At 37.1% G+C, this 15222-nt stretch overlaps 1 protein-coding gene across 6 annotated transcripts in view; it reads right to left on the minus strand.

Annotated features, from left to right (window-relative positions):
• The window catches only part of NEK10 (NIMA related kinase 10), a 237027-nt gene that overhangs the window by 107412 nt on the left and 114393 nt on the right, over positions 1-15222 (minus strand). Inside the window, exon 24 of one of the 6 annotated variants that reach the window (XM_074405759.1) lies at positions 12280-12361. The exons of the other annotated variants lie outside the window; for them this stretch is intronic. Coding sequence (XP_074261860.1) covers positions 12352-12361 — 10 coding nt within the window. The 3' untranslated portion in view covers positions 12280-12351. Of the gene's footprint in view, positions 1-12279; positions 12362-15222 lie in introns of those variants that run through there. 6 annotated transcript variants of the gene reach the window in all.

A 15222-nucleotide genomic window follows, 5' to 3' on the forward strand; every position in this document is an offset into this window, starting at 1 on the left:
GATATTCACAAGGTGGGAAGCCCCCCCCAAATATAGGAAATGTGTTCATAAGATTAACTGAACAGCCAGAAAATATGACAAGTGTATACTCTGTATCTGCTTGAAGAAATGTCCCAAACCAAATAAAATATGATTACAAATTTAAAAAGAGAGAGAAAGAAAGAAAGAAAGAAAAGAAAAGAAAAGGAAAGGAAAGGAAAGGAAAGGAAAGGAAAGGAAAGGAAAGGAAAGGAAAGGAAAGGAAAGGAAAGGAAAGGAAAGAAAGGAAGGAAGAAAAGGAAGACTGAAATAGAAAGAGGAAGGTAGGAATAATCTACTTATTGAGGGAATTCTTGCAAAGTATATTCCGTGTCTAGGTAGTCCATAATGCACTAGCTATTTCTTGCATGGACCTAACAGCTGCTGCAGAGGTCACAGTAACGCTTTCAGATGCCCCGGGGCAAAGTGGGCTAAGTGCTTTTTAACTCTGGGTCAACTCTTCCTAGCCCTCAACTGACTCCAAAGAGTAATTACAACTCATAGTGAACAGAGGCAAATTCCTTTCAGGATCAATGTTAATAATCTACCATGAGTTATAAATCTTAAAAGAAAACATTACCTGGCTAATGAATATATATGATATTAAGATGATAAGATTTTTATTCTTAGGAAAAAAAATATGAAAAAATAGAAATAAAAATACTTGAAGGAGAAAAACAAACCACTTCTATGAAGTATGTCCTTGTCAGTTATACCACAAAATAATCTTATTATCAAACATAGAATCTTAAAATTACAGGTTATTTCCCCTTCTATATTATATATGTATATAATAACACACCAATGATTTTTAATTCTTCCTTAAAAGTTTATATCCTACCTCCTCTTTCTTTTCATTCTCATTGCCAACAAGTCCAAATCAGCCCACCCCTAAATTATTACAAAAGCCTTACTCCCTTAAATGGTTTCATTCATTCATTCCTTTATTCATTGAGACAGCAACTCAATAATAATGCAGTAATAATACTCCCAATAGACAGATCATCAAGAGAGAAAGTCAACAAAGAAAGAGTGGACTTAAACTATATCCTAGAACAAATGAACTTAACAGGTATTTACAGAACACTCTTCCCAACAATGGCAGAATATACATTCTTCTCTTCAGCACACGAAATATTCTCCAAGATGGACCACATGAGAGGCCACAAAACAATTCTTAATAAATTTAAGGTAATCAAAATTATATGAAGTATCTTCTCAAACCACAGTGGAATAAAACTGAAAATCAACTCCAAAAGGAACCATCCAAATGGTATAGATAAATGAAAATTAAATAATCTACTGCTGAATTACTTTGGGGTTCAAAATGAAATCAATATGAAAATTTAAAAATTATTTGAAATGAATGATGGCAGTGACACAATTTGTCAAAACAGCAAAAGTGGTGCTAAAAGGAAACTTAATAGTATTAAATGCCTATATCAAAAAGTCTGAAAGAGCACCAATTGACAATCTAATGTCACACCTCAAAAAATGACAGAAACCAGAAAAAACTAAACCCAAACCCAGCAGAACAAAAGAAATAACAAACATCAGAGCATAACTAAATGAAATTTAAACAAAAAAAGACAAAAGATAAATGAAACAAAAATCTGATTCTTTGAAAAGATAAACAAAATTGACAGGCCGTGAGTGAGATAAACTATGAAAAAGAGAGAGAGAAGAACCAAATAAGTTTAATTAGCAATGAAACTGGAGATACTACAACCAATACCACAGAAATGACAAAGACCATTCAGGGCTACTATGAACACCTTTACATGCACAAATTAGGAAATCTAGAGGAAATGGAGAAATTCTTGGAAATATACAACCCTCCTAGATCAAATAAGAAACAAATAGAAAACCTGAACAAACTAATAACAAGCAGCAAGACTGAATCAGTAACCAAAAAAAAAAAAAAAAAAAAATGGCCAACAAAAAGCCAGGACCAGAAGGACTCTCAGCTGAATTCTACCAGATGTTCTAAGAAGAATTGGTATTTATTCTACCGAAACTATTCCAAAAGATAGAGAAAGAAGGAATCCTCCCTAATGCATTCTATGAAACCAGTGTCAACCTGATACCAAATCAGGAAAGTACATAATAGAAAAATAAAACTACAGACTAATAACCCTGATGAATATAGATGGAAAAGTTCTAAATAAAATAACAGCTAACTAAATCCAATAGCATATCAAAAACATAATTTATCAATATTGTATTTTATGTATATATATATATATATATATAACAATATGTAGATCCAAGAAATGAATTCAATAAAGTCTCAGAATACAAATTCAATGTACACAAATCAGTAGCACTGCTATACATCAAGAATGATTAAGCTGAGAATCAAGAACTCAGCCTTTTTTACAAAAACTGCAAAACAAATAAAATACTTAGAAATATACTTATACAAGGAAGTGAATGATCTCTGCAAGAAAAACTACCAAACAGTGCTGAAAGAAATCATAGATGATACACACAAATGGTAACATATTCCATGCTCATGGATGGGAAGAATCAATATAATGAAAATGATCATACTACCCAAAGCAATATACAGATTCAATGAAATTTCCATCAAAACAGCATCATTATTCTTCACAGAACTAGAAAAAAATCCTAAAATTCATATGGAACAATATAAGAGCCCATGTAGTCAAAAGACATACAAACAGCCAACAAACATGAAAAATGCTTAACATCACTAATCATCAGGGAAATACAAACTAAAACCACAATGAGATACTATCCTACTGCTGCAAGAATGGCCAAAACTAAAAAGTTTTCTAAAAAATCAAAAATAACAGATGCTGGTACGGATGTGGTGAAAGGGAATATTTTTACACTGCTGGTGAGAATGTAAATTAGAACAATCACGATGGAAACAATATGAAGATTACTTAAAGAACTAAAAGTAGAACTACCGTTCGATCTGGCAGTCCCACTACTGGGCATCTACCTGTTAGAAACAAATGCTCGTTCCTTGGTCCTGAAAAGAAGAACTAGCACTCAGACAAAGAATTTTCTCAGCAAGGTAATTTACTTCTATAGAAGAGTGCATCTCACAGATGGGCAATAGTGAGAGCACACCTGAACAGGGGAGTGGAAGGCGTTCTTATCCCTGAGGCAGGTAGCCCCTACTGCTGTGTCGTTCCCCTATTGGCTAGGGTTGGACACACGGTCTAAGCTAATTCCAATTGGCTATTTTAAAGGGAGCAGAGGTATGAGCCAGAGTGGTGGGATGAGTAGTTTGACAGAAAGGACAGTTATGGAACAGGTAACTAAAGGTGACTCAGGTCAGAGCAGGTGACTGGGGTGACTCAGGTCAAAGCAGGTGATTAGGGGAACAAATGTGAACTACTGATTAGAACTGGTGGGGAAGTTTTTTACTGAAACTAGAGGCAAGGGGGTGAAGAGAACCAGGAAGTTAAACTTTAAAATGGAGAACAAAGAATGAGAGAGCTGAACATACTGACATACTGATTCTTTGAAGAGAAACTTGGACCTCACTATATTTAACATACCCAAAGGAAAAGAAGTTGTTTTATGAAAATGCATGTTTGTAGCAGCACAATTCACAACTGCAAAGATATGGAACTAACCTAAGTGCCAATCAACCAACAAGTGAATAAAGAAAATGTGGTAGCAAATGTACAAAGAAGAGCTGGTACCATTCCTACTGACACTATTTCCAAAACACTGTAAAGGAGAAACTCTTCCCTAACCCATTCTATGAGGCCAGCATCATCCTGATACGAAAACCTGGCAGAGATACAACAAAAAAGAAAATCTTCAGGCCAATACCCTTGATGAACATCAATGCAAAAATCCTCAACAAAATACTGGCAAACTGAATCCAGCCGCACATCAAAAAGCTTAAACACCACGATCAAGAAGGCTTCATTTCCAGGATGCATGTTTGGTTCAACATATGCAAATTAATAAATGTGACTCTTCACATAAACAAAACTAAAGACAAAAACAACATGATTATTCTCGATAGATGCAGAAAAGGCTTTCGATAAAATTCAACATCACTTCATGCTAAAACTCTCAATAAACTAGTATTGAAGAAACATACCTCAAAATAATAAGAGCCATATATGACAAACCCACAGCTAATATTATACTGAATGGGCAAAAGCTGGAAGCATCTTCCTTGAAAACCAGCACAAGACAAGAATGCTCTCTTACCACTCCTATTCAACATAGTTTTGGAAATTCTGGCCAGGGAAATCAAGCAAGAGAAAGAAAGGATATTTAGATAGGAAGAAAGGAAATCAAACTATTCCTGTTTGCAGATGACATGATCCTATATCTAGAAAACCCCACTGTCTCATCTTAAAAGCTTCTTAAGCTGGTAATCAACTTCAGCAAAGTCTCAGGATACAAAATCAATGTGCAAAAATCGCTAGCATTTCTATACACCAATAACAAACAAGCCAAGAGCCAAATTACAAATGAACTCACATTCACAATTGCCACAAAAAGAATAAAACACCTAGGAATACAGCTAACAAGAGAAGTGAAGGATCTCTTTAAGGAGAATTAAAAACCACTGCTCAATGAAGTCAGAGAGGACACAAACAAATGGAAAAACATTCCATGCTCATGGAGAAGAAGAATCAATACTGTGAAAATGGCCATACTGCCCAAAGCAATTTATAGATTCAACGCTATTCTTATGAAACTACCATTTGACATTCTTTGTAGAAATAGAAAAGGCCATTTTAAAATTCATATGGAACCAAAAAAGTGCCCAACTAGCCAAAGAAATCCTATGCAAAATAAACAAAGCTGGAGGCATCACATTATCCAACTTCAAACTACACTACAGCACTACAGTAACGAAAACAACATTGTATTGGTACAAGAACAGACACATAGATCAATGGAACACAACAGATAACCCAGAAATAAGACTGCACACCTACAACCGTCTGATCTTCAACAAACCTGACAAAAACAAGCAATGAGGAAAGGATTCCCTATTTAATAAATGGTGCTGGGATCACTGGCTAGCCACAAGCAGAATATTGAAACTGAAACTCTTTCTTACACCATATACAAAAATCAACTCAACATGCGTTAAAGACTAAATCTAAAACCCAAAACTACAAAAACCCTAGAAGAAAACATAGGCAATACCATTTAGGACATAGGCACTGGCAAAGATTTCATGATGAAGACACTAAAAGCAATTGCAAAGGAAGCCAAAATTGACAAATCAAATCTAACCAAACTAAGGAGCTTCTGTACAGCAAAAGAAACTATCAACAGAACAAAAAGACAATCTACAGAACGGGAGGTAATTTTTGCAAACTAGGCATCTCACAAAGGTCTAATATCCAGCATCTATAAGGAGCTTAAACAAATTTACAAAAACAAACAAACAACACCATTAAAAAGTGGGCAAAGGACATGAACAAACACTTTTCAAAAGAAGACATGCATGCAGCCAACAAGCATATTAAGAAAAGCTCAACACCGTTGATTATTAAAGAAATGCAAATCAAAACCCCAGTGAGATATCCTCATACTGGGGGCAGTTGGGCAGGAGCTAGGGGAGGGACAGGGGAGGGTGGGAAGGGTGGGGAGGAATAACATGGGGAGAAATGCCAGATATAGATGAAGGGGGAATAGAGGCAGCAAACCACCTGGTTATGTATGCACCTATGCAACAACCCTGCATAACCTGCACATGTACCCCAGAACCTATAGTAAAATTTAAAACAAACAATCAACCAAAAAAACAGCGCGATATCATCTCACACCCGTCACAATAGCCATTATTAAAAAGTCAAAAAATAACAGACACTAAATAGGTTGTGGAGAAAAAGGAATGCTTTTACATTGCTGGTGGGAATGTAAATTAGCTCAACCATTGTGGAAGGCAGTGTGGCAATTCCTCAAAGACCTAACGATAGAAATACCACTTGACCCAGCAATCCCATTACTGGATATATACCCAAAGGAATACAAATTGTTCTATTATAAAGAAACATGCATGCATATGTTCATTGCAGCACTATTCACAATACCAAAGACATGGAATCAACCTAAATGCCCTAAAATGATATACTGGAGAAAGAAAATGTGATACATAAACATCAAGGAATACCACGGAACCGTAAAAAAGAACAAGATCATGTCCTTTGCAAGAACATGGATGGAGCTGGAGGCCAATTTCATTAGCAAACTAATGCAGGAACAGGAAAACAAATACTGTAGATTCTTATAAGTGGGAGCTAAATAATGAGAACACATGGACTCATAGAGGGGGAACAAGGCACACTGGGGTCTACTGGAGGGTGAGGGGTGGGAGGAGGGAGAGGATCAGGAAAAATAACTGATGGATGCTAGGCTTAATACCTGGGTGATGAAATAATCTGTACATCTAACCCCATGACACACATTTACCTATGTTAACAAATCTGCACATCCTGCACATGTAAACCTGAACTTAGAAGTTAAAAAAAAAAAGTAAATAAATACATGAAATATTTTTAAGAATAAAATGTATATATACACTATGGAATACTACTCAGCCATAAAAAAGAACAAAATAATGTTTTTTGCAGCAACTTGGATGGAGCTGGAGGCCATTATTCTAACTGAAGTAACTCAGGAATGGAAAACCAAATATCGTATGTTCTCACTTATTACTGGGAGCTAAGCTATGAGGATGCAAAGGCATAAGAATGACACAATGGATTTGGGGAACTCCGGGTGAAAAGGGTGGGAGTGGGGTGAGGAATAAATGGCTACATATTGGGTATAGTGTACACTGCTTAGGTGATGGATACACTAAAGTCTCAGAAATCACCACTTAAGAACCTATCCATGTATCCCAAAACTACCTGTACCCCAAAAACTATTAAAATTTTTTAAAAGCGAAGACAGTGGTGGGCATGAAATCATCAAGTCATCCTTTCATACCCAGCTCTGATATGTAAAATTGTATAAAAAGGCCTTTGTCGCCAATAATACATCATGCTTTCCCCACACTCAAAAGTAGAGAAGATCAGTGAGCTGCATATGGCAAACAGGTTTTCAATACTATAGTCAGTAACAAAATCTTCACAGGCAAGTGTAGTCAGGGTTTTTTATTTGGGGGTTAAGAAGGAGATGGTGTGCTAGAGGCTAACTTTGCCACAAAGAACTTTTGTTTTCTTATTTCTAATTTATTTTTAGCTAAGTATACATTCCCTGTGCAATATAAATTAGGGAAAAGCTGGAAACAGTTTGCATATCTAAAAAAAGGAGATTGGCTAAATGAATCATGATTTTAACCAAGTGATGATATACAATGCAGATTTTAACACTGAAGCTACAGAAAAGCACTCATCGGTATCAGTATTTGTGTATGTGAGTCTGTGTGTTCAGATAGAAATAAAGCTGGAATCTGGACAATAGGCTGTTTTCTGTGAGTTTTTTCCATTTCTGGGTTAGTAGGATTATGAATGTTCTCAATAGGATTTTTTTCTTCATTTTCTGCACTGAGAATATATTGCTTTTCTAATAAGAAAACAGTATAAGAAAACTTAGCCAACAAATTATGAACTGTTTTCAGATTTGAAGTTCTGTTGTTGGTATTTTGTTATATATATTCATATTCCTTTAATTTCTAATTCACTTTTGTCTGTGATGCCTGCTTGACTTGGCAATATTTTCAGATATTTCTATTTGTGATAGGATCATAAAATATATGCTATTGTTAACCTATCTTTTTAGTTAATATCGCAAATATGCTTTTAGGTCAACAAATCCATTACTGTATCAGCAGCTTAGTGTTATTTATCTAACCAACCTCTGCTTTCGTGTGTGTGTGTGTGTGTGTGTGTGTGTGTGTGGGTGGGTGAAGCAACAAAAGCACAGATTTATTAAAAACAAAGTACACTCCACAGAGCATGAGCAGGCTCGAGCAAGCAGCTCAAGAGCACTGCTTACAAAATTTTGTGAGGTTTAAGTACCCTCTAGAGATTTCCCATTGGCTACTTGGTTATACCCTCTGTAAATGAAGACTTGGCCCACCACTAGTCTGATTGGTTGCAAGAGTCAACCAATCAGAGGCTGAAGTGAAGCTAACAAAGTTACACATGAAGACTTGGCCTGTGATCAGTGATTGGTTGTGGGAGGAGACCAATCAGAGGTACTTTCTGTTTTTCATCTGTCAGTGGAAAGGGACCAACCTCCCATTTTAATGCATAATACTCATAATTGGCTAAAGATGAATTAAGAAACAAAATGTCAAGTTCACAGAAAAAAAAACTGAAATAACTAAAAGTGTTAAGTGCCCAGAAATAATGTAAAACTTCCTGAATATTATCAATGGATTTTAAAAATCAGTGACAAGAAATATTCAATTGCAGTAATTTTGTTCTTTTGATTATATTGTCATTGTAACTAATTTACTTTTGAAATTTTTCCAGAGTGGCTGGAGCCCAATGGATGTAGGGAAGCTCCAGCATTGTGGTGGTGGTAATTGTGGATAGGAGAAAGGAAGAAAAAGGTAGACTAGAAAATCTCTGTGGAAAGGGGACAATTTATAATTTTAATTTGCTTCATCAGTCCTGAAGTAAATAAACCCTTATTTGGAGAAGAAAGAGAATCTGTAAGTTAAAAATGCAGCCCTAAAATCACATTTTATGGCCGGGCACGGTGGCTCATGCCTGTAATTCCAGCACAATGGGAGGCCAAGGCGGGCAGATCACCTGAGGACGGGAGTTTGAGACCAGCCTGCTCAGCATGGAGAAACCCCATCTCTACTAAAAAAAAAAATACCAAAAATTAGTCGGGTGTGGTAGCACATGCCTGTAATCTCTGCCACTCAGGAGGCTGAGGCAGGAGAATCACTTGAACCCAGGAGGTGGAGGTTGCAGTGCATCTGGTGAGTCAAGATCGTGCCATTGCATTCCAGTCTGGGCAATAAGAGCAAAACTAAATCAAAAAAGAAAAACAATAAAATAATATAAAATCACATTTTATAAGAGACTTGTATCCCTCCTCATCAGACAGGTTCACATGGCTTTCCTAAGACATTGAAAGGTTTTCTATGAGATTTTCATATATAATATCTAGAAGGTTGAATCAGAAGGTTAGAAGAACTATGAATGAGCCATGAAATTTAGGGGGGAAAAGCTTAAAATAATCTTTCAGTATATGAAGAATAATTAAATGTTAGGTAGTAACCAGTTACTTTGCCTAGCCACTAAAATTTAAAAAGAATTTCAAGTCATAAGAGGAAAACTTCAATTATATGTAAGAATATTAGACTTTTCTTTATTTTCTGGCCATAGAAATGTTCATAGGTCAAAACAGTAAAAATAATTTATAAAGCACCTTCCTGAGAGTCTTTTTCTCTCTGTCAGGAAGATGGTAAAAAATGAAATAGATGAGTACATGTTAAAACTTGGCTTTAAGAAAGGACTCAAACTAAATGTTCCTTTTCTGGTTTCTCTAATCCTACTGCTTTATGGTCTCTATTAAGAGGACCTTAATGGGAACCAATTAACTGTAAATACAGTGAGGAGTCTGGGCAATGAAACAAATATATTAAGTTCACCCAGTGATTACATTCCAGCCATCAAATGATTATCCAGCATTGCCTACTCTGAGTCACAAATATAAATTAAATTCAGATCCAACAGCCTTGAAATTTCTCATTATACATCAACTGCCATTTCCCTGTCTCTAGTGATTTTTGGTAGGAAAAAAAAAAAACAGCTGGCATTATAGATTGACATCACACATTTTGTATTTGTATTCAAGCCAAATATCACTAGTTTTAAAATTCAAGTACATAACTAAGTAAAGTCATTATGGTGATTTCACAAAAAAAGATAATACAATCTCTCAATTACAATATATAATTATACAAATGCCTTTCTCTAAATATGAAGTCACATAAAAATGTGTATTCTTGCTCCTTAACAACAGACTGATATATTTTTTAAAAAATAGACAGTTGAGCAACTTCTATGTAAACATTTGATAGTCTTTATTCAAGGTAGCAGAGACCCTCACAGAAAATATTCTTATCTCATTCTGATTTACATTTATTACTACCCCATCTTTTCCTTGTTTTTTGTTTGTTTTTGTTTGTTGTTGTTGTTGTTGTTGTTGTTGTTGTTTTTGAGAAAGTCTCGCTCTTTCAGCCAAGCTGGAGTGCAGTGGCAGGATCTCAGCTCACTGTAACTTCCATCTCCTGGGCTCAAGCAATTCTCCTGCCTCAGCCTCCCAAGTAGCTGACATTACAGGTGTGTGCCACCACGCCCGGCTAATTTTTGTATTTTTTTAGTAGAGATGGGGTTTCACCATTTTGGCCAGCTGCTCTCAAACTCCTGACCTCAGGTGATCTGCCCACCTCGACCTCCTAAAGTGCTGGGATTAGAGAAATGAGCCACTGCAACCAGCCTATCACATCTATTTTTAAATAATCATTATCTCATCAGTCTGGCATTGCTATTTTGTTTGCAAAGTTGGGGCAGGGAGTCGCAGCCCAGAACTACAGGGAGGCAGAAAGTCTTTGTGGGTGTGACTGGGGGAAAAAATTCTCAACTCAACCTAACTGAGGAAAATCTAAAAACAGACTTCAGGGACTTCTTTAATGACTTCCAACTATTCAGCATAGAAGAATATGTTCAGAGAGCATAGGGGGGAAATTAGATTTTTTCAGACATCCTGGCATGTACAGACTTTGAAGCCACCCTACAACCATATCTCTACTGTGACAAAAGTTGTTTTCATTGTTAACTCGAAGCAGATGTTGTAGGTGTCCTATTAACATCCCCTGACCCTTACTTCTCACGAGCACGCTCGACTGAATTCCAAACATTTGCAGGTTTGTCTAAGGATTTCCTTTAATCTCTTGACTTTCTCTGCCTGCAACATGATCAGCCTGAAGTGCTAATAAATTACTGTACCCCAGAAATAGACCATACTCAGTGACTGGCGGGAGCAGGTGTATAAACATCCCTCTCTCTCTTTTTGGGTATTCAAATAAATGGCTCCCAAGTTCTTCAACAGATTTGAGCTCTAGTTGTCCACAATGGGAACCTGCCAAAGAAATCCTTTATCTGCTTACTTTCCTACCCTGTCTCACTTTCCCTACTCTTTTCTTCATGTTTCCTAGGATCACCTCCAGAATAAAACACTTGCCCTTCAATTCTTGTCTCAGGGTCTGCCTTTAGGGCAACCCAAACTAAGAGACAAGTGAAACAAACCCAGCAAGGTTACGCAAATAGAGGATTTTAATGATAGGTTCCTGAAAGTGCAGGAAGAGCAAAGCTGCAGCTGGGACTTGAGAACGTGGAATCTTGAGCTGGACACTGCCGTCTCTTATTCTCTCTAAGCATTGATTTCATGCTGTCAGACTGACTTCCTCCCTGGCTACAATCATGGCCACCAAACACTGCTGGGCCTTTTGACTCCCACCTTCAACCTTTAACTGAGCTTCAGCTCAACACATTCTCAAGAAAGAACTCTGAATGGTTACACTGGAATCCTGAAAACACTTCTACTTTTAACATTTTGGGCTACAGGGACGTGAGTGCTAGAACTGTTCCACCATGTAAGGCCAGGGAGGCAGGATCTCTAAAGCAATGGGACTTTTGCCATTGATACTGTTTTGAGTACTGCCAATGTATAAGCCATTTAAATAATGTGCTCAGTGCCTAGCACGATGGCTAATGCCTGTAATCTCAGCACTATGGGAGGTCAAGGCGGATGGATCACCTGAGGTAGGGAGTTCAAAACCAGCCTGACAAACCCGGAGAAACCCCGTCACTACTAAAGACACAAAATTAGCCAGGTGTAGTGGTGCATGCCTGTGATCCCAGCTACTCGGGAGGCCTGAGGGAGGAGAACCACTTGAACCCAGAGACAGAGGTTGTGGTGAGCTGAGATCGCACCATTGCACTCCAGCCTGGGCAACAAGAGCAAACCGTCTTTTAAAAAAAAAAAAATCATGTACTTGGAGTAAAGGCAGAGAAGAAATATTTTCCTAAAGTATGAGGCTGTTGCTTTGAGCCTGACAATACGTCATATTTATTAAATCCCTGCTATACTACAGATAATACTATTTATCAACCAACTGATCAATCTATCACCATCCATCCTTCCATCCATCTATTCATCCAACTATGTTCTCAATCCTCTAAACACCCCTATGTCGTAAAATGATCATTACTGCCCCTCACCTCCATTTCAAATGAGGAAACTGAGGCCCAGAAAAATTCAGTAGCTTACCCAAAGTCAAGCAGGAAGGTATATATCCAGGATTAAGCCCAGGTAGTCCAGGTCTAGAGTCTGCACCATGTCCTATGGGCTCCTAGGAAAGGAACAGCCACATGGCACAGATGCCCACTGTACACAGATGCACACATGTACACTGGCATCTCATTACTTCTCTCACTGCTGAAGTTCTGGGCATTATTTACTAAATTTATGAATAAAGTATTCTTTGTTATGAAAATTACAAATGAACTCAGAAGAATTAAGGTGAGGAAGGGCTGAACAGACTGAGAGGGATTTATTGAGGAATAAATGCTTTACTGAGGAATAGATGTGGTCTTCCTGGAACCCTAGAGTACTAAAGTGAAATTGGCTGATATATGTAAAATCTTCAAAATTTAGCTGCAAAATGTGACGATCCTAAAAGTATGCCTTGCTGTGAAAATGAAGGTTTTAAAATGGTTGAGTACTATCGATGTATATCCAAGTTACATAAAGTTAAAATTTTAAAATCTTTATTTTGACATGTCATTATAGGCCACAAAATTGTCACAGTTTAACAGTTTATTGTCTTGTTTTCAAATGTATTATTTTTAAATCCTTCTTCAAAGAGATGCTTGAATTTCAAAATACTGGCCTTCTAACTAATATTCTACTATTTTAGAGAAAACAATTCCTGGCCTTTCAAAGGAAGGTTTTCTTTGATTAGCATTGTGTTACTGCATCTAGGGTTGTTATGAACCGTCTGAAATGCCAAGATCAAAAAGTTAATAATTAAAATTAAATATAAAAATTAAGAAAGTACTAATAGCAAAATAATAAATAAATTGATGTAAAGGGATATATAGCTGGTAAGGTCACTTGGAGTAACTCATTCACAAGAATAAGACAAATTGAATGTAACCCTGCATAATAATGAAAATGTTTCTTGAATCCTTTTGCCCCTATTATAGTATCATGGCTTTCATACTCCCCATTGTGTGAACCCTCTGACTTCTCCACTCTCTGTGTTTTCTGTTTACCCAAATCACATTGCTATATTTTCTCCTCCTCTCTTCTGATTTCTTGTAACCATTTTATCTATCAACCAGACTCACTTCTATGCATATGCTGTCATAATGTCTGAATTTGAGGAAAATATGTCTGTTTGTTTAATTCTCAGGTAGTGCATAGAATATGGCACATTTATTATACAGAAAGGCAGAGCATCCACCCCAGCCCCAATGGCCTTTCCCTCAAGTTCTGCAGCTCTGTGCTGGCAGGTCTCTGTTCTACCCTGACTTTGTATATTACCCTAGGGACTTGCTATGCACCTGATGGAGACTGATCACGAGCATCACAGGGTTTTCTAACCCTTTACTGTGTGTTGGTGAGAGGGGTCTAAATTAAATTGAATTCTTCTAGTGGTAAAGAACTAAGTCATCTGCTCCTGGGAAGTCAATACTGGAACATCTGCTTGTGGGACAGGTAAAACGATGAACACACACATCTCTCCTTCCCTTTTCCCAGTTTCATTCCACAGATCTTCTTCCCAAAAAAAAAAAAAAAAAAAAAAAAAAAAAAAAAACCAGCACCTCCACTAAGTGACTGTCAGGCTGAGAGATTTCCTGTGGCTTTACGATGCCAAGGGGAAAATTCTAGGTCTTCCAATGTCACAGCATAAAATTCAACCCAGACAAACTATAGCTTCTGCCTTTCACAAAATATACTGTGCCTATTCACAATCGAACTGAAAGATCTAATTTTCACAATTCAAAAGGATACTCTGGAGATATACCAAAATGTTGGAGGCACAGAGAAATAAAACAGTTATTTTACAGAGGAAATAAAGGCATTGAACATGCCCTAGCAGGGGTGTGGCCCTATTCTACTAGTTGCCCCATCCACCATTATTACTTTTCTTAATTCAGCTTTTAGTCTTTCTACTTAGGGTAAGAGTAGTTTCTATGCCACAATTACAGTATTATAAGATTCTTTGTTTTTCTGTGTATTTACTATTACCAGTGAATTCTGTACCTTCAGATTATTTGTTATTGCTCATTAATGCCCTTTCATTTCTGATTGAAGAACTCCCTTTAGTATTTTTTGTAGGACAGGTCTGGTGTTGATGAAATCCCTTAGTTTTTGTTTGTCTGGGAAAGTCTTTATTTCTCCTTCATGTCTGAAGAATATTTTCACCAGATACACTATTCTGGGGTAAAGCTGTTTTTTTCTTTTTGTTTTTTCCTTCAGCACTTCCAATATGTCATGCCACTGTCTCCTGGCCTATAAAACTTCCACTGAAAAGTCTGCTGCCAGATGTACTGAGCTGCATGGCATCTTATTTGTTTCTTTTCTCTTGCTGCTTTTGATATCCTTTCTTTATCCTTGACCTTTGGAAGTTTGATTATTAAATACCTTGAAGGAGTCTTCTTCAGTTTAAATCTGCCTAGTGTTCTACAACCTCCTATATGTGCACAATATAATCTATACATTCGAATGAGTACAATCCTTTCAAACTTTAGGCTAACAGGAAATAATAATCACTATTATCTAGTGAGTGATTACCATATGCCAGCCAGGCACTGTTCCCAGCACCAGACGTGTATCACCTCATTTAATCTCACAACAATCCTAGGACATGAGCGCTGTTCCTATCCCAGGTTGCAGATGAGGACAGTAAGGCAAAGAAAAATTCGATCATTTTAAACTGTCAGTAGCAGACCTCGAATTTTAACCCAGGCCATCTGATTCCAGAGCTTGTGCTCTTAACAATGACCTCTCTCTGTCAATACTATGGTCTTATTCCAATCACGGTTATTTTTGAAAATCCCTGTCCAAATCGCGTATTAAATTGTTATCCCCAGTGCTGAAGGTGGGGCCTAGTGGAAAGGGATTGGCTCATGAGGGTGGATTTCTCATGAATGGTTGAGGGCCATCCTCCTAGTGCTGTTGTTCTGACAGTGAGTGGGTTCTCAC

Source organism: Saimiri boliviensis, chromosome 9 (genome assembly GCF_048565385.1).
Source record: "Saimiri boliviensis isolate mSaiBol1 chromosome 9, mSaiBol1.pri, whole genome shotgun sequence".
Taxonomy (NCBI): Eukaryota; Metazoa; Chordata; class Mammalia; order Primates; family Cebidae; genus Saimiri; species Saimiri boliviensis.